Here is a 26547-nt window from a genome sequence, read left to right as displayed (position 1 = left end):
CACTCCTACACTGCCTACATCTATACACTACCACTACTATTGTCTGACGTCAGTGCAACATTCTATGATAGTTAACTGGACTATTTATGTACCTGCCATTGGTGTGATGACGCAATTCCTGTGTTTATGTGACTGTGTCTGAAGGACCGTTTGCATTCCTCTTCCAAGTTGCTTCCATATTTCTTGTTGATTGGAACAGCTATAGCATCTGTTTGAAGACTGGCTTATAGCACAGTAGGACAACCACCAAATACAATCAAAACATAGTGATGTGTAAGCACAAAAGAGCCTTTTAGTTTCATTCCACTGCCAGGTTACTTTCTAGATATACCACCATAAGCCAACATCATCCTATTCTGATCTGTACAAAACACCGTGTTTTTGACTCCCTATTATATTTTGAGGTGGTATACAAATATATTTACCAGTGTTGTCAATCCTTGTCTTGTGCACACTTTAGAGCAACCTAATATCAACATACATCAACATGTGTAGTGATGATGATTAGAAAACTTTGGCTTGGAATTAGATTGACAACATCTGCAGGCATGCAACAACAAACGTACTTGTTAAAACATACAAAGAAATGCAATTAATACAGTTGATCACAGCTTTGTGCATGTAGTCGAGGCTATGTATGTGCACCTACGCAAGCATATTCATGTAGTTCACCCACCCAATCTACTGAAGCAAAATGTAGCAAATTGGTGACATTAAAAATTCTGCAGTTAGACTATCACTTGTATACGTGTATGCATTTCTGGCACGAAGTCGTTTTTCAATTGTGTGCAAGAGTAAGCCTGTGTAAAGGTGAAGGCAGTAATTTTAGTTTTTTGAAAAAACTGATTGAAACTGTTTGCAACAAATTTTAATTTGATCAAATAAATTCTCAATATACTGTATCATAGGATTGATTGGAGTACCATGGTATGTTGCATGCTGTTGTCAAGCATAGGTACACTAGACACATGACAGCAGCTACATACTAGAGTTATCCCATAAAGAGTTAATTGGAGTAAGTTGTTACTAAATTAGAGTGTGAAAGTTTGAGGAAGTTCTCCTCTGTTTATGAAACACAGTTGGAGTGACCCTTGCACAATTCTCAACATGACAAAAGCACATTCACCTATACCATAGCCTGAGAGGGAGATTCCCTGGTAGTGTAACAAACAATTTGTCATGTACATCCGTCCATATAAGGATATGAGCAATTTGTCACGTACCTACTGAGGACATGCCAGGAAGTCAAGGCAGGTACACACTGACCCTAAATGTCAGTTGTTCCGATTTCCTACAGGGCCTAAACACATCTCCACGTGCAGTCTACCACAACTACTCTGTACCATGTTACTATTTGACCATTGATCGATGATGGCATACCCACCAACAAACTATTTCAGTGAATTGAATTCATGATCATGAGGTAGGCAAGGATGCAATCAGACGTACAGTGAGACAAACACTACCTCCAGTTTGCCAAACGCAGCTAACCACGTGCACATAGTTTAGTGTCAGCAGGAAACACAGTGAAAGAATGCAATTTCATAAACTCAAGAACACACCATCCAACGTTGAATCGCTGGATAAAGTGAGAGTTGCTACATAAAATGCGAGTATTCTGTGTGACAATTTAGTCAAGCTTCTGACAGTCAGTCAGCTGTCGTCTCTCTGGTTTAGCTCCTTCAAACCCCATCTTTACCTATTGCTTGGAACCATGTATCTATTCCATGAATGACAACACTTCCAAATGCTATAGATTTCATACATTACTGAGTGTTCCTAAATTAACATAAATTCTTGTGGCAAAAAATTAGCAAAGAAAGGAGCCGAGAGCTACAAGAAAGAAGAAGTACCGAAGACTAGCGCAAGACAACATTAGGCTTATCTAGAATTGATAAACTCACAGTATACACAAACGCCCTTTCTGCTAGAGAAACCTCATTAATAAGCCAGTTCTATCTACTTGTAGCCTACAGGCTAAACCATAATTGTCTTTGAAATCATTGTTCTTGTCAGACAAACAGCAATTGTCATGTGCTAGTCGGCCTACTACAAGGGCGGCATGAACTGCAAACAGATCACTATTAAAGTATTTGTATAAATGTATATCCATCCCTGAGATCTGCAGCATAACAGAGTGAAGAATCAGAAGCAATAAAGCAGTAGGCTAGCTGACTCTTGCCGCCACAACTTCTAAATGTAATCTACTAGTAGTGAGGTAAGGGAAGGGTGGAGTTCGGTACTGTATTGAGCCCAACTATATTAACAATACCTAATAACATTTAGACAAGCTTGCCATAAGGAATCACAAAGGATGAACAGTACAAACAACCACATCGAACCACAAGCAACAACCACAACTGCATTAGCCACATTAACTTGCAGCACAGGTTGAACACATTTCATTTCCCTAGTCTGTACATCCTACCACAAGGGTGGAGGCTCACCAGAAGACACACCAAAGACACCTTGCCATTTCCATATTTCCCACTGAACTCACTTTAAATTGACGATTATTGCATCCATGGCTTCATTTCAATTGTAACACACACACACACACACACACACACACACACACACACACACACACACACACACACACACACACACACACACACACCAATGTGTGTAAACTGTTTGTATTTGATTGGGTACCACTTGCTATCCCAACAAACATATGGTGGATCCTTTGAGAGACAGCATGCACGTACACTGGGAGCTTGTACACTGTACCAATGGCTGAAACACCATACATGAAAACACAGCAGTTTATATAAAATAACTGCATACAGTTGATGTAAAGGTTGTAACTATTAATTACTGTTTGAATTGCAAAATTGCTTTTACAATTTTTACCGAAAAGCACATCCTCGTAATGAAAATTGCCAGCCAACATAATATTCAGTTTTCTACACCACAAAGAGTGATTTAGACATCAATATGTAAGACCCTCTGATAGCTTCACCAAAGTGGTTAGAGAACAAACGTCATGTGTAGCAGACTCAAGTAAAGGAGGGAATCAGAGAAAAACCAACAATACCTCCTAGTCAGTTGAGGTTACACACTAACATTTTGTACGAGTTTACCCCATGCCAGCAGAGTACTAGATTAGAAAACAAGAAGGTCACCACAGCTAACCATCAACTTCATGCACAAGCAAAGTGACTGTGTACATCAGTTATTAATGACTACATCTGTTGCCCATTCTTAATCCCTGGGAAAAAAGCTGTGCCAACTTAACTTATGCTATTTGCACCACTTAGAAGCAGAACACTAAGCCACCTCTGCTATTGTTCTTACAGCATTGTCAGAGTTGGTCAGCTGGAGTTTACTAACAACATAACCTATTCAGCACTATTCAGCAAGCCACAATTACCACTCTGTCATGTGAGTGGAACCTAGGGTCTTACAGACTACATTAGCTAAAAGTTACTGTCTTTCTGACAGTGCAGATATAAGAGTACTCCAACAAGGGTTGCTGTAGGAAGAACATACAACAAATGGCAAACGTCTCATGGAATAGCAAAAGAAGACATCATTGAAACCTATATACAGGTACTGCCAGTACCAATCCAGATTAGTCTAATCTCACCACAACTCTCCTCCTTGTCATCTTCCAAGCGGTGTCTTTCATGTAGCCTACAGGCCACCAGCAGCAGCATTAACAAGCCTCAAATCTCTACCTTCCCATCATTGTCATGACTCTAATTGAGATCCTCAGACAACAGTAGTATTGTTCTATATCTAATCTGTTTAGAAGGACTAGTAAACATAACAGTCTTGCTCAGTCAAACCAATTACCTATACCAAAGATCTACCTGTAACTTCATGCCTTTTTATTCACGAGTCTAGACACTTATATAAGTTAAGACAAGACATAGATTACTTAGGGCAGTTTGAACGGTTCAACCATTAATCTATGGTTCCAATAGGCCACCTTGTTGGTTTCCAGCACATTTGTAGGATCAGAATCAGATTGGAACAGGTCGTCACAGCCAAAAGGCTTGTGAACACTAACAAGGCCAACCAAGTGAACACTTCCCTGTACATACAGTTAACATAAGTCATGCAACTGACTCCACACAAATTGGACCAAGAGACAAAATAAAGGCATGAGTTGAACCTGGATGTTACCCTTAATTTTGAAAAAGTCATAGGTTACTGTCCTAGTCCAATAATGTGTCGAGCTCACACTAGCCTCTTCATGATGACAAATAACTGGATGTTAGTCTCCTGCTGAAAGACCAAGCTGTACAACCCATAAATGTACATATCAGGAAATGACTCTATATATAGCTAAGCCTTTATGTAAGGCTAAACCTAACCTTCCAAAAGCCCAGATAAACAACTCTCTTAAGGCCGCACCGAAACAATTGTCTAGTTGGGGTAACCCGCCCACCCGCCGCCCAACCGTGTTTGAAGGGCCGCTGACTGTAGTCTTCATGAGGTATTGCAGGAAGTTGGATTCCATGATCGAGTGGACGATGTACTCAGCGTGCCATGTTTGGATGGCCGCTGTTTTTTGCGCATGCACATGCTGAGATATAAATGTTTTCTGTTGCCCTGTGCATATCTAGTCTCATGTAGCCAGACCCTTCCCCGCCTACATCTGCCGCCGACAAATGTCCGAGCGGTACGCATTTTGAGAGATGGCAACATTCTTCGTGTGTCTAGCAACTGTAGTCTTCGTAAAGTGTTGGATTCGGTGATCGAGGAGACAATGTACTCAGCTTGCGAACTGCTAGCTTTGGCCTCCCAGACCCGTGTAGCACCGATTCAAAATCATCCGACCACAGGCACTTCCTCCAAACAAGATGCTGAGTTAGATGATGATTTAAAAAATAAAAAATAAAACTCTGCCTGCCCGCCCGCCCGTCTTATTCTGCTGCATGTTGCCCTAATCCAACAATTTCTTGGTGCGGCCTAATCACTAAATAATACTTGGAACCTAAAACTGATGGAAGAATATCTCTAGCTTCCGTGTGATCTTTCCGCGACTTAGTTCAATATTAGTAATGTCTGTTTATTAATATCTTGATCTACAAAACAACTCCAGTCTTTGTGTGTGCATGTCTGTGCATGCTCAGCAACCGACAGTTGGTGAGCTTGTGTGTGTGTGTGTGTGTGTGTGTGTGTGTGTGTGTGTGTGTGTGTGTGTGTGTGTGTGTGTGTGTGTGTGTGTGTGTGTGTGACCATCTTTACACACCTTCACTTCTCCTAGCCTAGCAGTCATCACGTATTTTTTACCATCCTGCAGACAACACAGTGACCTATCACAACAGAATACAAAACTTACATTTCAGTTGAAATTTACCTATAACATAGCTACCATAACTGTACAATATCAGTTTTTTCAGTACATGTACACCAGAAAAACACCTCAGTCTCAAGCATTACAAATTATGTCTTTCACTTTAATTAATTAACCTCGGGCAATAAAAGTAATGTGGGTAACACCAGCAATTGCCTTGGCTTCTCTTTTGATATTTTCTAGAAATGTCTAGTTGATCAATTGTGTATTAAAATTTTTTAATACTGTATTTCTAATCATCCAGTCACCTGTTAATTAAGCCTGTCTTGCTCTGTATAAACCATGAATATTACTCCTGACTTGCCACATTGATACATAAAAAACTGTGTTCTATCTACTAAACCATGGTGACTACTTTTTTAGTTTTACCTGATCAGTTTACAACATGCTGATTTAGGTGAGACACTGAGAACGTGCAACAGCCACCCAACAGCCTTCACTAAAGCTTATCTAACATCCATCATGCAAGCTGTCAGTTTGGAAGAATAAAAGCTTCATTCTTGAAATCCAATTCTATTTACTCTTGTCCTGCACCTGCATGTCATTCAAGTGGCTACAAGATAACTGACTTGTCAATCATATGTCAGATAATACGCAGCGCATACCATCATCTCATCACGTTTGTCGAATCAGCAACACCATCCACTTGTTTACTCTCTGAATACAATTGAGAAGTAATCTGTAACTAATTGATGTGGGAAGGAACAGATGGCAACCAGGAGAATTGAAAGGCATGCAGGCTGTCTCGTTGTCCAAAAACTCCCCTAGAATCAGGATCAACGTGTCACCACAAATGGCACCAGCAGCTCACTTCTCAAACCAGCCACAAACAAGGATGTGGGTGGAAACAGATGACATGCCCTTCAGGCCTTCTCGTTTGCATTTTCAGACTTTCTTTTGTTACCTGGGAGGTTGGGTGTGTGTGTGTGTACCTGTATGTGTGGGTTCCAAGTGTCAAAATTTCTGTTATGTTTATTGTTCTCTAGCACTGGAGGTTAAGTCTTTAGTGGCTTTGAGAATGGGCAAAGATAATAGCACAGCACTGACAAATGATATGATCATCATATGCATAGCATAGCAACACATCTACAATCAATCATTCAGTCTGCCACTATTGTAACCACACAACAAGTCAAATATGAAACCATTGTTGAAAGATTGTCTTAGACATACTGCCTAATGTACATCTGCTGACAGAAATAGCTTGCTTCAGCTCTCTATATAGCAACTGGGTAGACAGCAAATTGACTGGCTGACTGTACCAAGTTTAGAGTTCTCTCTACAGCTACTGTAGCCAAGCAACAAATGCCATCTTGTGTCTGTCCTGTTTTAGATCCTAAAATGGTAAAATTGTGTGTGTGTGTGTGTGTGTGTGTGTGTGTGTGTGTGTGCATGGGAGTGTGTGTGTGTGTGTGTGTGTGTGTGTGTGTGCATGGGAGTGTGTGTGTGTGCATGTGTGAGCATGTGTGTGTGTGTGTGTGTGTGTGTGTGTGTGTGTGTGTGTGTGTGTGTGAGCATGTGTGCGCGTGGGAGTGTGTGTGTGTGTGTGCGTGTGAGCATGTGTGCGCGTGGGAGTGTGTGTGTGTGTGTGCGTGTGTGCGTGCGTGGGAGTGTGTGCATGTGTGGGAGTGCGTGCGTGCGTGGGAGTGTGTGCGTGCGTGGGAGTGCGTGCATGCCTGCGCGCGCGTGTGTTTGTGTGTGTGTTGTGTGTTTGTGTGTGTGTTGTGTGTGTGTTGTGTGTGTGTGTGTGTGTGTGTGTGTGTGTGTGTGTGTGCGTGCGTGCGTGCGTGCGTGTGTGTGTGTGTGTGTGTGTGTGTGTGTGTGTGTGTGTGTGTGTGTGTGTGTGTGTGTGTGTGTGTAAGACTGTGTTGCCATAACCAAATGTATTGTTTCAAAGTTCAAGATGAGTCTCTAAAAAGTAGAACGTAATTTTCAACCAAACACCTACACAACAGTTTGCCTGTCAGCCCATGTCAATAATTTGTCCACTTGTTCAGTTTAATTCATAAAAGAACTGTGAAAAATAAAACCATTGGTCTTGGTTTGTCTAGGCACCCAAAAGACAAGCCAACAGACAGACAGACTGCTGTACCCCTAGTATTTGAACACTTTGGTCGTTGGGGTGAGAAAGTACTAAAATATCTAGACGATCTCTCACATATCTCAAGAGATAAAAGTGGCCAAAAGAATCCTGCCAATTTTAAATTATTTTGGAGACGTCTTTCTGTTGAGCTGCAAAAGATGTAATGCTTCAGTAATGTCAAGGAAAGCCTATAACATCCTAGGTGGTCAAAAGCGCAGTTCGGAACTGGACACCTTTCAGTTTTTTGTTCATTAGTTAATAAATAGTCATTGCAAGACCCTGTCAGGGTCATCTGTAGTGTATCGTGTATTAGACTTTTAGTTAAGAGTTGCGTAGTTTATTTAGCTTGAAATAGTTCCGATTTATGAAAATATATTTCTTTGACAGACAGACAGACAAACAGGCTAACAGAAAGTTTTATTTCATAAATCCTATACTAAAAATTCTAGTATGCAACTTGAGGTTATACTAAAACCAGTCCAACTTTGTAAAAACTAATAGACTTGCATTTGCACATTGTGATCAAACAGCTTGCCAATGCCATTCCTAGATTCTAACAGACAAACAGACAAACAGACAAACAGACAAACAAACAGACAGATAATTTATTCTCATACAAATTCTACTTGTACATATGCTAGGATCCTCTAAATACAAACCAGCCCTTGCAAACAACAAAGTCATGAACTAGACAGACAGACAGACAGACAGACAGGCAAACAGACAGGCAGACAAGCAGGAGGACAAGCAGGCAGGCAGGTAGACAGACGGACAGACAAACAAGGTGACAAAGTACCTGGCGTTACACAAATGCACACATACCATACAGAAGTACCAAACAGTCTAGGACATACAAAGTTCAAGAAAAGAAAGCTCATCTTACCTTAAGTTTCACAACCGCGTAAACGTGGAAACACCGTGATCATGAACTTTTACACAGAAAAACCGTTGACTGCGCTTTTTATCCGGGACATTTGTCGAGTGATCACGTGAAAGCATTCTCCGGGACTTTAGATTTAAACCTTGAGTAATCACGTGGAAACTAACCATGTTTTTTAGTCTTTTCTTTGAGCCTATCTTGCATCTGGCCGTGATGGTCTACATGTTATTAGTCGGTAAGAACAATCCGTCCATCGCGCCTGTTTCCAACTTGCTCTGAATGCGATCACGTGACAACAATTTATTCGGATTTCGATTCTAGGTGTCCGCTATCTCAAGATGTCGAAGAAAGTACTAGGAAAGTCACAGAATTTGGTCATAGCTCTCGGTGGTGCGTTTATTATCTTCTCTTACCTCACGTACGCCATCAGACCCAGCAGCTCCGCTGGACGTCATCTGACTGGAGCTCTCACTGCATTTCATGCGTTATTCGCTTTACTTGTTGGACCATTGAACGATTCTCGCTCGAAACTCGGTGAGTGAAATTTTTAGGAGCCTCGAGGTTCCAAACACGTGTGGGTGTGTGTGTGTGTGTGTGTGTGCAATGGGTGTTCTATTTTTAGATACAGCGTGTGGTGTTGCATCCGGGGTATTTGCACTGGCATTGGGATCAATTGCATTTGGATCTTATCTGGGATTGGACTAAAAGAAAACGACACAAGCATTCTCCTTTCTCTTTCAAAACTAATAGAAAGATTTACTGTAGTTTATATCAATTCAATTGACTGCACCATTAGTAGTGTACTGAAAGTATTCATTGTGAAAAATTTTAGCAGAAGGAAGGAAACAGAAGTAAACAGTTGTGATTTTGATTTTTGAGTAGAGAGCAAGTCGGCCTCGGGCCCAGTGCCACCTCATACGTCTCATATCAGATTGCCTAACATCTGTGGTAAAGAAAAAGGCTATACAGCTGTATAGCATCGAAATGAGGTGGGGAAACATGGTTTATGAAAGTCTGAGTTGTGTGCACGTGCACACACACACACACACACACACACACACACACACACACACACACATACATGCACAGTATAGTACATGCTATACATATGATATGTAAGTATGTGCATGTACCGTTATTGTACGTACATATATACTTATGTTTATACATGTATACGTGTGTGCACACATACTGCACATGGTGTGTCCACCAAGTCTACACACCTGTGAGGTATACAGGCCTCTACAGGCATACACTTTAATCAATCAATGTGGTACGTAATGGTACAGTTGGTCTCACTATATTTTAGTAGCTAAATGTATAAAACAAAAGGTCGCAAATAAAGTAACTAATATCTAAAAACACTATCAGCAAATGAGCTATAAAGGCAATAAAATGGAATAACCATTGAACCACATATGGTATACATATATGTCTATGTGGTTGAGTTACATTTACACCATAACATGAACAAGATGACCATCAGTGTATCAAAAATCATTAATTGCTGTAGAAACCATTTACACCACACTTGCCATTGGAGATGTTGGCTCGTTCTGGATGGTTCCGTTGCTGTCCAGGAACCAGAAGTTGAAGGAAAAGTCACCCTCCAGGACAGGAACGATCGCAACTTTTATGCTCATGCCCAATGTGAACATATGTTTCTTGTCCAATGGTTGGATTGCTTTATCTTCGACTAATCCAAGAGTGAATGAACAAACATTGGGCATCTTTCTTTTGACCTACACACAGCTCATTGTATGCACTTGGATTCATGCCGGCATTTACATGCACGTGTGTGTGTGTGTGTGTGTGTGTGTGTGTGTGTGTGTGTGTGTGTGTGTGTGTGCATGTATGCACAAACAGATATTATTTGCAAGCATCCAAGCACACAGTTGCCTACACACACAACATGAATGGAAGTGACACTTACTGTTGCCTCTAAGTACTTGACCAGTTCTATTGCTGACATCGGAGATCGTAACTTGCAATTAAACACTGCTTGTGTTGGCAAATGGCTGTCAAACACTTCTATTTGAATATAGTCTAACATAACAAACTCCATCACCAAAACGTGAAACTAAAGAAGTAAGTCTGTTACCTGGCTGAACTGCTTTAGTCTTGGTATGACTGGATTCAATTGCTGGGACTGTCTGTTTCTGAGATCTCTGTGTACTGTCACCTCTGTCAGCTGCATTTGACTCTACGTGTTGACCTGGTTTCTGCCTGCCATATTCAATGTCCGTTGCACAACTGCTAACAACAGAACTTGACGAACGACTTGATGCCCCAACCACTACAGATGCCCTTCCAAATGCCATTTCTGTAGGTTCGGTTCCCGCTTCTGGGGCAACAACAGCTCTCCCTTGCTGTGACATGCCTACAGGCAGCTGGCGCAAGTCTTCAAGCACTTTGTTACTGATATTTGAGAAGTCACAATACGAGCCAGTCTCTTGCTGTTGCCCAGATTCCAAGGCACGACCTTTTCCATCCATTTGACCTTTATCTGTAAAAGCCTCTCGTACATCAGCAGGAGATAAGGGGCCAGGGCCAATCTGCCTGCGAAAGGTTTGTGACTCAATTTGGCTGCTTTCTTCAATTGCTGGACTGACCTCTTCTTCGATTGCCTCTGATGCGTTAGGAGCAGTGGCGAAGCTGCCAGTTGTGTTCGTGTAGTTGCTGGGACTATCGTTACCTCTCGGCCCAAACACCTCCCTACCATCATCATGCTGCGGCAAATGATTATGCGATTGCTGAACACCAGATACGTGTGCTCCAGATCTCTGAATGCCGCTCCCTTGATTGCCTTGCTGAGGATCACAAGATGACACACGTTGCAATATCTGATGGGGAGCACTTAACACCGAAAAGTTACAGCTCTGACTGCGATGATAAACTCGACTATGTGGTCGAGAGCTAGTTCGACGAATGAGACGTCCATCTTTGCTGATTGAATGTCGGCTGTACTCTTGTAGGCTTTCGGCATCTTCACGACTAAACGCACTACTCAGAGACGATTCACGGCTACGTGGTTGATTTTGAGCAAAGTACTCGGCTCGCACAAGCTCGTCTGACTGATTGTCACTTGGTTCATTCAATTTGTGTACATCTTCATTCATCCCAAGGTATTTCTCTTCTACTTGTTGCCAGTTTGCTTGTTTGCCTTTACCAAACGTCTTGTTATCGTTTGCCGGTTGTTCAGTTGATATCTCCTCATACATCTCAGATTTTTGTAGACATGCTGTCTCCTCAGTTGGTTGTTGATTATGTTGTTGGTGATTTTCCTCACTATTTGAGGCTTCTGTAGTGGCTGCAGCTGCACCTACTTCATTCCTGATTGACTTATCTGTGATTGACTGGAAAGGAGTTATGGTGCCAGAACCACTTGGTGCAGTGCTTGTAACTGACTGCACAGAAGTCGCACTATCAGAGACACTCGGTGCAATGCTTGTAACTGACTGAGATGGTGACTCAACAATGGGATCTACTTCTTTATGAAAACTTTCAACAAGTTGCTCAGCTTGCAACTCGATTTTGTTTGCTTCAGATTGATCACTTGATAACTGAGGTGACGTAAACAACATGGGACTGACTTCTAGGTTACCCACAGAATTGGTGGCAGGTGATACATCGTCACTTCTAGACTCAACATCACTGACAAGTGGTAGTTCTTGTCTGCTCCTTGATTCTCCTAACAACACGGCTGCACGACTAGAATCCACCTTCTCAACATCATTTGGCTGTTTCAGTTCTCTTTCGTTACTTTCAATGCTTTCATCACTCAAAGCATCTGTTGCTTGTACTGGACCAGTTGGCTGTGACTGCATGACAGCTGCAGGGTCAAGTGCATTCCAAGGATCTGTTGCTTCTACTGGGTCAGTTGATTGTGGCTGCATGACATTTACAAGATCACATGTGTACGTTGCTTCGGTGATTGATGTGACTTGTGGCTCTGGGCTCTGCAGTGGTGAAGTAGTAAGTGAATTGAACGGTCGTACAAAAGCCTCGTGAGTGAGAAGTTGGATTGCAGATGGACGGCCTGTTGCTCTCACAAAGACATCACGAAAAAACTTCATCACAGACTCGCAACAACATCCAGGTGGAATATCTGGGCCATTTTCATTCCTACCAATCTAAAAACAGCAAATTATTAATAATTACTTAAGCTAACCGTAGCTAGATGTCTGAACAATCCCTGCATATATTAATTCCAAGTGTTACACTGGAAAGACGCCTCAAACAGACAGACAAAAAGACAAACAGAGAGACAAAGAGATAGGCACTATATTCTCATACAGATTCTACTTGTACATATGCTATGACTTTTTAAATACAAATCAGTCCTTGCAAACAACAAAGTCATTAACTAATGGACTTGACTTTGAATGTCAAAATCAAATAATCTATCTAAATCACCATGATTAGGTGAAAGTTTTGAAAGTTCTCTAAGGATAACTTTGGCATCTTTGCAGAATTGTAGAAAATCTTTTTTCTCCAATACGACATGAACATGAAAGCATTAAAATTGGCTTCTGGATTTGCTGACTGTTGTGACAAATGCTGCAAAAAATTCTCTGCCTTTGTGCCCCACCTCCCAAAATGTTCTATCACAAGAGGAACACATCTTGATACATATCCTCCTGGAACAAGCTCTTCTAAATATTTTTTCATTTTCTTTTCTTCTCTTGACAGACAAACAGAAAGACAGACAGACAGACAGACAGACAGACAGATCATACTCAGTTTTGCGTACATTAGTTTGCGAAGTGTATTGACCCTATTGGGTCGCTGAAGCATTTAAATAGTCTTGGTTGTAATAGCATTCATTTATGAAAATACATACTGTATAAACAGACATACAGACAGACAGACAAACAGACACAGACAGACAGACAGACAGAGACAGACAAACAGATAGACAAACAAACAAACAAAAACAAACGGATGGACAAACAGACAGACAGACAGACGGACAGACAGATAATTTATTCTCATACAGATTCTACTTGTATATATGTAGGATTTTTTAAATACAAATCAGTCCTTGCAAACAACAAAGTCATTAACTAAAGGACTTGACTTTGACAGACAGACAGACAAACAGACAACAAAGACTTGCCAAACATTAAATCACTGCAGTACTGACTACAACAACTTGCAACAAAGTAATCATCACAACAACACAACATACAGCATCACCAACAAACACCCACAAGACAAAAATTTACCACAAATATAAGCGACTTCATATGACGCAAATGATCATGAGGTGACTTTCCGGTCAACAGCTTGTACAACACACATCCTACACTCCACACATCACGATTCGAATAATACATCTCCCCTCTTGCTACCTGTAGCAAACAGAAAATACATCAGCATTCATTACCAAACACAACTTATCAGCATACTTCAGGAGGCATGTAACAGTCAGTGCCTGCCGGATGAAATGATCTTTCAACATCAAAAGGAATCTCATTGATTGGAATAGCCAACCCAAAATCTGCTATCTTGATAACGTTGTTTTCTTTCACAAGGATGTTCTCCGCTATAGGTTAATAAATACTGAGTTAAACACATGCATGCACGCGCGTGCGCACACACACACACACACACACACACACGCACGCACACACACACGCACACACACACGCACGCGCGCGCACACACACACACACACACACACACACACACACTGAACACACACACACACACACACACACACACACACACACACACACACTGAACACACACACTGAACACACACCACACACACACACACACACACACACACACACACACACACACACACACACACACACACACACACACTGAACACACACCACACACACACACACACACACACACACACACACACACACACACACACACCACACTGATACAGATGTAAACATCGTATATACTTGGCACACACGTTTAATGTCTCTGTGAACAATTTTCATCTGGGCGTGCAGGTAGTGAAGTCCTTGCAAGACCTGAAACGTGTAAACTAAAGCCTGAATTTCCGGAAGTGGACACACAACATCATTTTCAAGCAGGAGACTTGACAAACTGCCACCTAAAACAAATTGATAACAAAATATTAACCAGGCATGTACATGTTCACATATCGCATGTAACCCCCTGGACACAAGTAAATGACATTACGTAATTACGTCATATGCGTATGCAATATGCCTTACATTAAAATCTTTAGTCATTAGATAATGGCTCAAATATTGTGTGAGTGTCCTTTGAAAAGTTCTTGGGTAACAGGCGAGGGTCATCTACTGAGCCACGAGAGTGGACATCTATACATGTTTCAGTGCTCGAAATTTTATGGCAGACGTAGTCGTCACCTTGGCAACCTCACAAAATTTTCAGTCGCCAAGGAGTTTAGGACTGTTACATATTTCATTGATATCAAATATTGATACTAATTGTTCTGGTAAGTAAATGATATCCCAGGACCCAGAGGCGCCAGCCAAGCCTGACCTAAGCAATTTCACTATTCTACTCTACAGCATAAAAACATCTGCGACACTAAAACAGTTTGGTCAATGTCGTTTTCGAAGTGCGTATGTAGTAGTCCTCTGCAAGAGTGACGAGGCTCAATCAACATCCAGGTAGGTGCCTGCCAATGTACCTACACTCAAACCTCCCTAATCTGGACAGTATGGGACCAGCCGCTGTTGGGATTCTAGAAATGTCTGAAAGATAGAAATAGCTAACGTGCGTTATATCCTTGGAATCGCAGATCATCTTAATGTAAGGTTTGGTGAACGTCATACCAGTTCTGCATAGTGTGTGTGTACAGCACACACTTGTACTACACTATAATGTACTGTGTACTTTGTACTACAGTTACATACGTAACGTTACATACCCCTTCTCTTACACACTAGCACGTGATAGTCAAGACTGGGCTTGAAATTTGAGTGTTTACACGGAGTTTCTTGCCAAACGTGCTTACCCTCGGAGTCCCAAGACCTGAGCAAAAGTGTCCGGTCTAGGGAGGTGTTTGGATCTTGAAGGTCCGGATTAGGGAGGTTCGAGTGTACTTCATTCTCAATATGTCTCTGATTTCTTGGCTTGCAAAAACCAATTCATTGACAAGACGCTACCCTGAGCCAAGAAAGCTGTTTCTAACCCAAACAATTCAGACAGCGTTGTATGTGCATTTGCATGAATATTTGGGCTACACAAAAAGTTAGTAAGATTTCCTGATTTACAGTAACTGATGCAACTGACAATCAACTGCACTAAGTTGCCCACCTTCTACGTATTCTTGAAACAAGTAGATCTTTCCGCTATGCTGAACAGCTCCAAACAGCTGGACAAAGTTGTGATGATCAAGTGAGCCCCAAGTGCTCAGTTCACGTTGGTTAAGTGTGTCAGGATTAAATGGTTTCTTGACAGCAAATAGTTGTTCGCTTGGAATGTCCATACACAAATAGACGTCTGCAAAGGCTCCCTGACCAAGTAGAACACTTTCTATGAAATGCTCTTGAGCGACATATCGGCCATCAACTGGTGTTAATATTGCCTGAAGAATCGCTGATGTAAATTCCAATGAAGACAGGTTTCAAAAATGGACAAACATACAGACAGACAAAGACACACACACACACACACACACACACACACACACACACACACACACACACACACACACACACACACACACACATGCACACACAGATAAACAAACAATAACTGTCAGTTACAAACAGACGAGCAGGCAAGCAGACACACACACACACACACACACACACACACACACACACACACACAGAAACACACTATCCTAAGCAAACAAAAGAAAATATACTTACAGTGTTAAGTGGCCACAGTACTACACACCCAGTTTCTTCCCTTGCTGACAACATACATGTCGGTGACTGCAACACCTCGGCAGGAGGCATGTTGCAAAATCCACGGTCAATTTGCAACGATGGCAGGTCTGTCTCTCCCAACTTCAATAGGTGTTCAACAGCAGGAGTCCGATCAGACAAAGCAACCTACACAAACGCCAACTGTTACTCCAGTCTCAAAATCCCCTCCCTGTTCATTAACATCCAGTTGGACAGGGTCTGGCCTCTTTCCTTTGTGGAAGTTACAATCCACATCCCTGCATTGTTATGAGTTAATGAGGTTCTAATGACAGGATAAACATTGCCATTCAAATGAGATATCTAGTGGCATCCAATAGTAAAGTGTATACGACTCGTTTAGTATCTGCCTTTCAGTGAATCTTGTAGTGCAAACACATTCATCAATGCCGCATGTTAACTACTTTTTCACACACACACACACACACACACACACACACACACACACACACACACACACACACACACACACACACGGACAGACAGACAGACAAACACACATGGACACACAAACTCTTGTTCATGATCACACATCTCATTGTGCACAACTATAACACATCTAGTTCATTTGCAGGCAGGAATGCTGCATAAAGAAAGAGGCAAACGTATCCACCCTGGAACCTGATGAAAAGGAATCATGCTGCTAAACGAGGCAGTCTACACAAATGATGAGGAATGCCATTGCCTATTCAATTCGTGTGTGTGCGTACGTGCGTGTGCATGTGCGTGTGCGTGTGTGTGTGTGTGTGTGTGTGTGTGTGTGTGTGTGTGTGTGTGTGTGTGTGTTACACATAATAAGATAACACAGAGTAACTCTGACCACACTTTGACACTTTCCTGGATCTAGTGACTAAGAAACAGACGTTGTATGTGAAACACTGCTAACATGGAGAGCAATTTCTACTTGTTGTGTGTCTGCGTTGCCATTGATCTAGGTGTGCTAGTGCTAGTTACCTACCCCGTGATCGGAGTTACCCCATATTACCTTATTGTCTACTAGTTTGTCAGACTCTGTGCCTGAGCTTGCAAGTCTGTTAATTTGGCAACCTATAAATTTGCCTGTCCATCTACATGCCCACCTGCACACCTACCCATCCATCCACCAACCCACCCATCACTGCCTTCCCTCCTACTTGTGTGTTTGCTAACACAACCAGCTCCCCATCGTTCTCCACAAGTACACACATATGTTACCTCTTCAAAACTAATGGGCAATCCCGTTGGCAACTCTTCATTGAAATCTCCACGTCCACCGACATCAACAGCATTCTGAATATTTGCCAGAGAAACGTTTGTCTCTTCATTGAGCTGTGGCATAACGTAGTGATCCGACGTCTTGCACTGAGCAGCAGCAGGCATAGCATCAACAGGCCAAAACTGGGCTCTCTCTTTCACTGAACTAACTTGACTCTGGGCCTTGTGGGCTGGAAGGCTATGGATTTCATTACCGGATTGCAAGGAAGGAACTCCTGATGAAAAGTCTGATGATGTGGCAAGTAGACTGGATGATAAAGGCAGCGGCTGAGTTGCCGCAGTAGTATATGGTACTGCCATAGCAGCCTGATGACACAACAATCTCGATATGAGATCAATACACATCATGTGGTCAGAAAAATTGTCAACCTGCATCCTCATCTTCAACTGATGGCATTTGAACACTCGACATTTCCCTCCTTGTTCACATTTCTGTGCATGCGTCCATATAAGGGAGACAAAGTCTGTACAGCGACGGCAATCCTCTACACCTACAGTTATCCTGCAAAATGATACAAGAACAAACTTTAATTAAAAGATCTCTGCCACCAAGCATCAATCACTCTTATACACAACATGTACAGACAGTTGACTATCAGACATTATGAGGATTCCCTCGGCATGAACCATTTGACCTCATTTTGTAATCTAGAGCAGAACGCTCCCTAAAGGGCAATGCTATGGTAGAAGTTTATTTACAAAAGAATTACACACATACCTCACCTCATGTCTCATGTGCACACACACACAACACTCACTCACACACACACACACAACACTCTCACACACACACACACACACACACACACACACACACACACACACACCATCAAACACAGGTTTGTGCCAAATTCACAATACAGAATGGAACCGAGGAATGACGATAAAGAAGGTTAAGATTGCATCAGTAACATGATGCATCCTTTATGCATGCTGTTAAATTATAGCCAAAAAAGCGACGAGAACATCTCAGCTGTTGTTTAAGACATCTCCAAACAGACGTTTCAAACTCTTCTATTATGTGTGTGTGTGTGTGTGTGTGTGTGTGTGTGTGTGTGTGTGTGTGTGTGTGTGGTGTGTGTGTGTGTGTGTGTGTGTGTGTGTGTGTGTGTGTGTGTGTGTGTGTGTGTGTGTGTGTGTGTGTGTGTTAATTACCTGAGATATCGTAGACGACAACATCGATAATGTTCCAACTGCTCTCGAGTATCTCTGCAGCCTCTTTCTTGACATGCCTTCCACTCTTCATACCCACAACGATCTTGGCATTTAAAAGCCAACTCCATAGTCATCACCCGACTATCAACTGATCCGACAGCTAGACAAACACAGCAGTGAATAGCAGTATACATGTGTGCATGCACACACACACACACACACACACACACACACACACGTGAGCACACACACACACACACACACACACACACACACACACACACACACACACACACATGCACACACGCACACATGCACACACACATGCACACACACACACTACACACACTAATCCACATTCCAATCATCTGCCTTACCTCGAAGAGCTGACTCCGACATCGCAGTACGTTTCATCTCCCTGCGCTTGTCTCTTGAACGAGGAGACAATTGAGAGAATGATACTGTTCGTGACAGCCCATGATGTGGGTGTGAGCGAGCCACACTTTGTTGCAACAAGTACTCTTGACAGTCGGGCATACTTCTCATAATGGGCATCACTGAGGGAGCACTTGAAGCATGACTCATTTGTTTGTGCTGTTTCCCTTTAAGCCTGATGTTCACAGGAGAACCGCTCATATGCAAAGGGTCATTCTGTAACACAAACAAAGCTCCTGTGATTGACTTGCCACCAATCACTTACAACCATGTCATAATGTTACTATTTATTAATGACAATAAAACCACACCAAACAATATTTCATTTCAAGCAGTGTTTTCTCAGAATCCTTACATCAACAACTACACAACTACCTGGCAAAACAGTGACAGCAAATGCTGGCGTTAGTAATAAAAATAGCATGCGTACCTCCTCATGTACGTACAGTATCTGTCTGAACAACATACACACATCAAAATGATCTAGAGTCTAGTTGAAGACCTAAGAGATTTCATTAAAATGGCCGTTGTAAATTAACAATAACAATAGCATACTCAAAGGTGTTGGTTCACCTCCAGTCTTCAGTGTGTGTGTGTGTGTGTGTGTGTGTGTGTGTGTGTGTGTGTGTGTGTGTGTTTGTGTGTGTACTTGTTTTTGGTCATAGCAACCACAGACAAGGACAGACAGACAATCACAACCGCCAACACATTCATAAGAAAACTTTACCAGAACAGTCTCATTCATGTACACAATTACTAGATCATGTAACACTCATGTCCCATAAAACTAACGATACAGAATATCCTAGCGATGCTACTTTCTGGTCACATGAAACGACAGTCACTTTGCACCATTTTAGTTAAATTTTATAGTAGTGAGCTTGGAAGCAAAATAACGCCTAAATTCCTAATACTTGAGTCTTCACAACAAGTCGATCATTTCTCCAGACGGCTCCAGCTTCAGTTACTAACTCACAGCAAGCCTGTGCCATTGCAAACTCAATAAAATTTATCACAAAAAAATTCTGGCCAACACCAAAGACAGTTGATTGAGTTACAAAAGAAAACCAATTATGTTACTCAAAATGAAGTACTTCTGTGTGGCTAATGTAAATACACTTTGTTACACAAGCAAACCTTTGTAGTCATGCTCTTGAGACTGTCATCTTCCTCGCTCTCGTCTTCCTCGTTACTCATTTGGTCACCACCAAGCATCCACTCTGACGTCACTCTCTGTTTCTCTCGTCTCCGTTTCTCATCATCGTCGTCCTTGTCTCCATCATCGCCACTTAATCCGCCATTTCTATTTGATCCAAACACAGTTTGTGATTTTCTTCCCCCATTTCCGTGTCTCTGGCTGTCTCCGTTTCCTTGACTCTTGTTGCTGCTGCCGTGTTTGTTGTGACCATTAACACATTGTTTTGACTTGTACTGCTGTGTTGTTAGATCCCAATGTAGTTGATTGGGCAACTTGTGTAAATCACTAAAGTCCTTGATCTGTGGCAGATTGTCATCCAACATTGCAATACTAAAAAGCAAAAATCAAAATACAACGATGGACCTACAAACTTATAGGTACACAGATGTATTCACACATGTGAGTGCACACACACACACACACACACACACACACACACACACACACACACACATCCATGCACTGCATTTATTGCATATTGCATTGCATAAATCATAATTTATGATGACAAACAAACAGACAGACAAACACAGTTACAACAATGTAAATACACGTGTGATCACCACAGAACTACTGTCTGTTCCCCATAAGTGTGAACTTTGAAAACATCAATATCTCTGCTGTTTTTTGGACTTTCGCAATGATCTCGGTATCGTTAGAAACCGCTAGGTCTGGCATTTCTGTTTATCAAATTATCTAAGCCTTTCCTACAAACCAAACGGAAGGATAGTACTTGTGCATATCAAACACAAACGGGTGGAGCAATGGTTATTATCCAATTATCTTGTAAGACCAACAGATCAGCAACTGGAACCGTTTAAGATAATTGGTATAACATGGTCCAACTGGAGCAGCTCTTAGTGCTCTAATGAGCACACCTGGTGTGACCTCTACTTCATTACTCACTTTCTAGTTCACGCTTACAGGGAACAGACAGCAGTTAATTTCACTGGCAAGTAAGTCTTTATTAGAAACGTTGATTTCGATGACTGTCAACTTGTAAAGCAGGTCCTTGTTTAGAGACAGACAAACAGGCAAACAAACAGACAGACAAACAAATGGACAGACAGACAGAAAGACAGACAAACAGAAAATCTGAAGATCAAAAAGTACGACCAGGAGCTCTTGCCTGGAGGTTTTCGACCAACATTTGTGCCTATAGTCTTCGAACATTTTGGCTGTTGGGGAGAGAAAGCTGAAGACTATTTGAAGAAACTGTCACAGCTATCAAGAGACGAAGACGGAAAGCCAAATGCATCAACCTTCAAGACATACTGGAGATCTGTGTTCTCTGTGTGTCTACAACGATCAAATGCTAGAGTGATTGACAGAAAAATAAAGAAGATTGTTTCAAGAGACAGCCACATAAACATAAATAGTTGTAGGTAGAACCAAGCCCTATTGGCTTGGGTAGTATTTAGTTGCTTTGCTTAGATGATGTATAATAGTTCAATGTTTGAAAATATATGTATTGACAGACAGACAGACAGACAGACAGACAGACAGACAAACAAATAGACAGACAGACAAAAAGACAGACAAACCAACAGACAGACAGACAGAAAGACAGACAACCCAATGGACAGACAGACAGAAAGACAGACAACCCAACAGACAGACAGACAGAAAGACAGACAACCCAATGGACAGACAGACAGAAAGACACACAACCCAATAGACAGACAGACAGAAAGACAGACAACAAATAGACAGACAGACAGACAACAAATAGACAGACAGACAGACAAACAGACAGACAGACAGAAAATCATGAATAGACACACTGGCAAGCAAAACCTTCAAACCTTGAATTTGTATTCAAATCTAGATTTCCTACGAGAGATGCCAACCGTTCCCACTTGTAAATGACTGACTGTAGAAACTTTTGCAACTCATCTTTACCTGCAAGATACGAATAAATACATCACAACAAGCACCAAAGTCATTAACCAAAACAAATATTAATATTAACTACCTTGACTAATAAATTTATATGGAATTTCTATTACGTCAATAATATTAATATCAATGTGTCATATGGGACTATCTTCCCGAAATCGTTCCTAAACAATTTCTTCTTCCAAACTTATTCCCAAACGATTCCCTCCTTCGTCATTCAAACGACACAAGCGCTCGACACAACGAGCAACTACATGTATGCCGTCCGTATACGGGACTTCGATTCTAACATCTGCTCGCGAGAGGTCACGAGATCACGAGATGAAAGGGAAGTCTTGTCCTAACAATACAAGCTAACGTCGCTTCAATCTGCACGCAAACTTACCACGTCCTAACTCTCTGATATCTTTACATGAAATGACGAAAAGGGGTGTTAGTCCCTAAACCACGTGACTAAACCACGTGACCTCGAATTTTCTACGTTACAAATAGCACCGTAATCTGCCACAATTCCAGCACTCACGTTGGATAATTGCACGCGCATCTACGTACTCAACAAATGAGCGAAACAGACTGCATCTTCAATGATCTTGCGTTTACCGACCTTCAGTCTGCTCGTTGCGTTCGTCCGGATGACAGCAGGTGTCTTCCTCCTTCTTGATCTGCTCGCCACTTTCGCTCTCCCATCGCCAGTAGAGCCTGCAACCGACCGAATCCCAAGAAAAGACTCGAAAATCGTACATGACGTAGAGCAGCAAAGCGAGCAGCTTAGCATAGTAAACCGCTATTGTAGTGACAGTCGCCTCAAACAGGAACGACGCCCCAACTACAAGATAGAACTTGGAACGAAAGCCAGGCCCAAATTCCATAGCTGCGTTTCACGGTACTTTCCCAATACATCATTTCTAAATACCGAAAGCCCGTATGTTAAGCTTCTAAAGCCCGTATGTATATAACTACCATGTGAATCCCATTCTTTTCTGTGTGCTGCCTAGTTGATCACTTGGTCGTCCTTGCACGCGTCGTCTTTGTTGACAATAACTTGGTAGCTGTACGCCCGTCTCGTCCATCGCTTGGAAACTCGGTCTGAGGCCTTGCAAACCGTCAAAGTGTGGACCGCGTCCGCCTCCTGCGCCTGCGCGAACTGCAGCTTGTAGAGGTTTCATGCAGCTGTTGCTTTTTTCAGCTTCTTGTAACACTTCGGCTGCGTATGCCTTGAACTGCTCCTCCTCGGTTTTCAACGATTCGGCGCGTTTCTTGTCGAATTCCGCCCGCTCGGCACGCAGTTGCTCCTCAACAGAATGTCGTTGCTCCTGTTGAGAAATAATACAGAAATAATCACGAATTGAGACAATTAGAAATTAAATTAAACATTCTGAAAGAAAACACTGAACACAAGCATTGAGTGTAGCGAGTACATGTACAGTAGCTACGTAGCAAGAGCAACAACTGCAAGCATTGACATCTGAAATTTTTTCATTCGATTTAGACAATGCAAGAGCAAGTGCACAGTTAGTATCGATTAACTTAAACTGCAAGATAGTATACGTAATTAATTACAGATTGGAAACCACAATAATGATGTCATGCAAAACGACAATACACTGTACTAGAGGTCTAGCTGGCTGACACTCGTATCATCATGCAGCAGATGTTGAGGATTATGTGGAGAGTTGATTATACAAAATATGTTAAAATATTCCTGTAAAGCATATTGATGGCTTGCATGCCTTTGTTTGTGAATTTGGTGTGTGTGTGTGTGTGTGTGTGTGTGTGTGTGTGTGTGTGTGTGTGTGCGTGTGTGAGCATGTGGTGTGTGTGTGTATGTGTGTATGTGTGTGCACATGTGTGTGCACGTGTGTGTGTGTGTGTGCGTGTGTGTCCAACTGCTCAACTTTCAACAATAGGTTACACAACACTTCCCCATTCATATGACTCACAATCTGCTCAAAGCGAAAGCTACTCAATTCCCTTGCAGTCTCTCTCTTTTTCTTCTCCTTTTCCATCATATCACGTCGAAACTGTAAAAGCAAAAATCAGCGCGCGCGCACACACACACACACACACACACACACACACACACACACACACACACACACACACACATGCACACACACACACACACACACACACACACACACACACACACAACGAATACATTGTCCACATGTCCACACACTCCGTACCTTCATATCCAACTCTATTCGTTGCTTTAGCATCTCAATATCTCTCTCTTCCTCTTCCTTCTTCTTCCCCCTGTTTTCTGCCATCTGTACACGTGCAAAACAGCTTTAATACTGAGTTGCTACGTACCTTAAATGTTTACGCTAAACATTCAGTGTCCCTGCAACTACTCAAAACGCATCATGCAATCAGGTCAAGCAAAGTCAACCTGAGACAGCAGCAATGTGTACCATCACCTAACTATTAATTACAGTTAAGAGAAAAAAGTCAAAGTAAATGTTTTGTGCAGACAGAGAAAGCGATAGCTAGACATCCATGTAACTAGGGCATGCACTTGAACAGCTTTAGACTGACCATTTCAGCTCGATGTTCATGAATAGCCTTCTGTCTCTCTGCCAACTGCTGCTCCTTAGCTTTCATTGCAAGCTAATGTAGAGTGACACGACATGTTCTAGCTTGTACAAAGAAAGATTAAATAGACAGACTCTACCTTCTTCTTCGTTTCTGTTTCTCCTTGAACTTCTGCTATTCTCTTGTCTTCATCATCAACTTTCTACAAATGTATTGCAACGTAGAACAATCAAACTCATAACAAATAACAAACAGACAAACAAACAGCTGACAAACAGGCAAACAAACAGACAAACAGACAGAGAAACAGACAGAGAAACAGACAGACAAACAAACAGACAGATAGACAAACAAACAGACAAACAAACAGGCAAACAAACAGACAGACAAACAGACAGACAAACAAACAAACAAACAGACAAACAAACAGACAAACAGACAAACAAAAAGACAAACAAACAGACAAACAAGCAGACATAATAAAGTCACACACCACACAGCATGTAGACAAAGTCAGATTATGTTGTAACGTTTTGATTTTAAAAACTCTATCGATCAAAAAATGTGTTAGATATTAAATACGTTGATATCACCATAAGTTGCTCTTGATCTTCAAGTGCATAAAAATCGTATATCTTTAATGTTGTTATCCGTCTTGTTTTGTAGGAATTTATGGTTGAGTTGTCAACAACCACAGTCAATCAATAATTGTAACTGCCATATATTCAATTAATTACCTAGGCTCAAGTGTCCAGCCAGTCGTCTCCCCCCAGTCATCTCCCCCCAGTCGTCTCCCCCCAGTCATCTCCCCCAGTCGTCTCCCCCCAGTCGTCTCCCCCCAGTCATCTCCCCCCAGTCGTCTCCCCCCAGTCGTCTCCCCCCAGTCGTCTCCCCCCAGTCGTCTCCCCCCAGTCGTCTCCCCCCAGTCGTCTCCCCCCAGTCGTCTCCCCCCAGTCGTCTCCCCCCAGTCGTCTCCCCCCAGTCGTCTCCCCCCAGTCGTCTCCCCTCAGTCATTCCCCCAGTCGTCTCCCCCATTGTCTCTCCCTAAGAGAAGAAACACCGGCTGGAGAAATTCACCACTCAAAGGAAACCGCCGACTCTCTATCCTCCAATCAGGATCTTATACATTTACACGTTTGGTTAGTGTTTGTGCATGCACGTGCATCAATGCACGTCACCATTGGCTCTTTGCTAATGCAATTTATAACTGAGTAGTCAATCCGTCACATTTCGTTAGCGTGTGAGCTACACCTGCATGTCATCTTCTTCTTTGTCTTAATTTTCTTACTTTGAGGAATAGGCAGCGCATGCAAATAATTTCTAGTCGCCCAGGGTGTTGTACGTTGCACGCATTGAACGAGTAGACCTTCTCAACGCAGCACAATGTGCAAAGCTATGATTAGCGTACATTGTGGTCGACCTTTGGTTGACCTCTTTGGTAAGCTTTGAGTCTACCGTTCTTAGAACGAGAGACAGACAACAAGAAAAGCTGGAAAGAGTCAACCTGTTGTTCGTAAACTTAGATGGCACGTGTCGAGACTACAGGCACTTGCATCAGAGCGAAATTACATTAGCAAAGAGCTAATAGCAACGTGCATCCTTATTGAGGATGCACAAACGTTGAATGGCACTCTGATTATAGGATAGAGCGTCGGTGGTTTGTTTGAGTGGTGAATGTCTCCAGCCGGTTTTTGCCCCCTGGAGGAAGAGACAACCGACTGGACACTTGAGTTACAAATTACCACAAGGTACAGTGTACATCTAAAACATTTTTGATTTACATAAGTTGCAAAATGATAAACAAACAAGCAGAAAGACAAACAAGTGAGTGCAAACAGTTAAACTAGAGTCACACATATTGATTGAAATGATCTTACCGTTTGCATCTGCTTTGCAAGTCGACCA

General features: G+C 42.1%; 3 protein-coding genes and 1 long non-coding RNA gene across 4 annotated transcripts in view; 1 reads left to right on the top strand and 3 right to left on the bottom strand.

Moving 5' to 3' along the window:
• Positions 1-2: 2 nt before the first annotated feature.
• On the bottom strand, positions 3-8409 carry LOC134193018 (uncharacterized). Its single transcript, XR_009972000.1, has 4 exons — positions 8278-8409; positions 5207-5270; positions 426-540; positions 3-361 (listed from the first exon to the last, which is right to left on the bottom strand). It is a non-coding gene; the product is annotated as an uncharacterized LOC134193018 (long non-coding RNA).
• LOC134193017 (uncharacterized) lies at positions 8396-9145 on the top strand. Its single transcript, XM_062661795.1, has 3 exons — positions 8396-8509; positions 8596-8808; positions 8897-9145. The coding sequence occupies exons 1-3, from the start codon at positions 8443-8445 to the stop codon at positions 8977-8979; spliced, it is 363 nt and encodes a 120-aa protein (XP_062517779.1). The 5' UTR covers positions 8396-8442; the 3' UTR covers positions 8980-9145.
• A 343-nt stretch (positions 9146-9488) lies between these two features.
• On the bottom strand, positions 9489-22976 carry LOC134192907 (uncharacterized). The gene is made up of 17 exons (XM_062661661.1): positions 22712-22976; positions 22589-22608; positions 22493-22547; positions 22014-22110; positions 20148-20538; positions 18953-19226; positions 18576-18735; positions 17790-17922; positions 17361-17726; positions 16110-16295; positions 15550-15820; positions 14210-14353; positions 13686-13822; positions 13503-13628; positions 10376-12407; positions 10208-10320; positions 9489-10016 (listed from the first exon to the last, which is right to left on the bottom strand). The coding sequence occupies exons 1-17, from the start codon at positions 22974-22976 to the stop codon at positions 9795-9797; spliced, it is 4992 nt and encodes a 1663-aa protein (XP_062517645.1). The 3' UTR covers positions 9489-9794.
• The window catches only part of LOC134192927 (cilia- and flagella- associated protein 210-like), a 7373-nt gene continuing 3617 nt past the window's right edge, over positions 22792-26547 (bottom strand). The window contains exons 10-15 of the mRNA XM_062661684.1: positions 26520-26547; positions 24782-24844; positions 24646-24717; positions 24294-24377; positions 24048-24128; positions 22792-23420 (exon numbers count right to left, since the gene is read on the bottom strand). The exon at positions 26520-26547 is cut by the window's right edge and continues 74 nt beyond it. Of these exons, the coding sequence (XP_062517668.1) occupies positions 23064-23420; positions 24048-24128; positions 24294-24377; positions 24646-24717; positions 24782-24844; positions 26520-26547 (685 nt within the window). The 3' untranslated portion in view covers positions 22792-23063. The remainder of the gene's footprint in view (positions 23421-24047; positions 24129-24293; positions 24378-24645; positions 24718-24781; positions 24845-26519) is intronic.

The sequence above is a fragment of the Corticium candelabrum genome, chromosome 17 (genome assembly GCF_963422355.1).
Source record: "Corticium candelabrum chromosome 17, ooCorCand1.1, whole genome shotgun sequence".
NCBI classification, from domain to species: domain Eukaryota; kingdom Metazoa; phylum Porifera; class Homoscleromorpha; order Homosclerophorida; family Plakinidae; genus Corticium; species Corticium candelabrum.
Note: the sequence above shows the minus strand (reverse complement) of the source record. Positions and strands in the feature narration are given on the sequence as shown.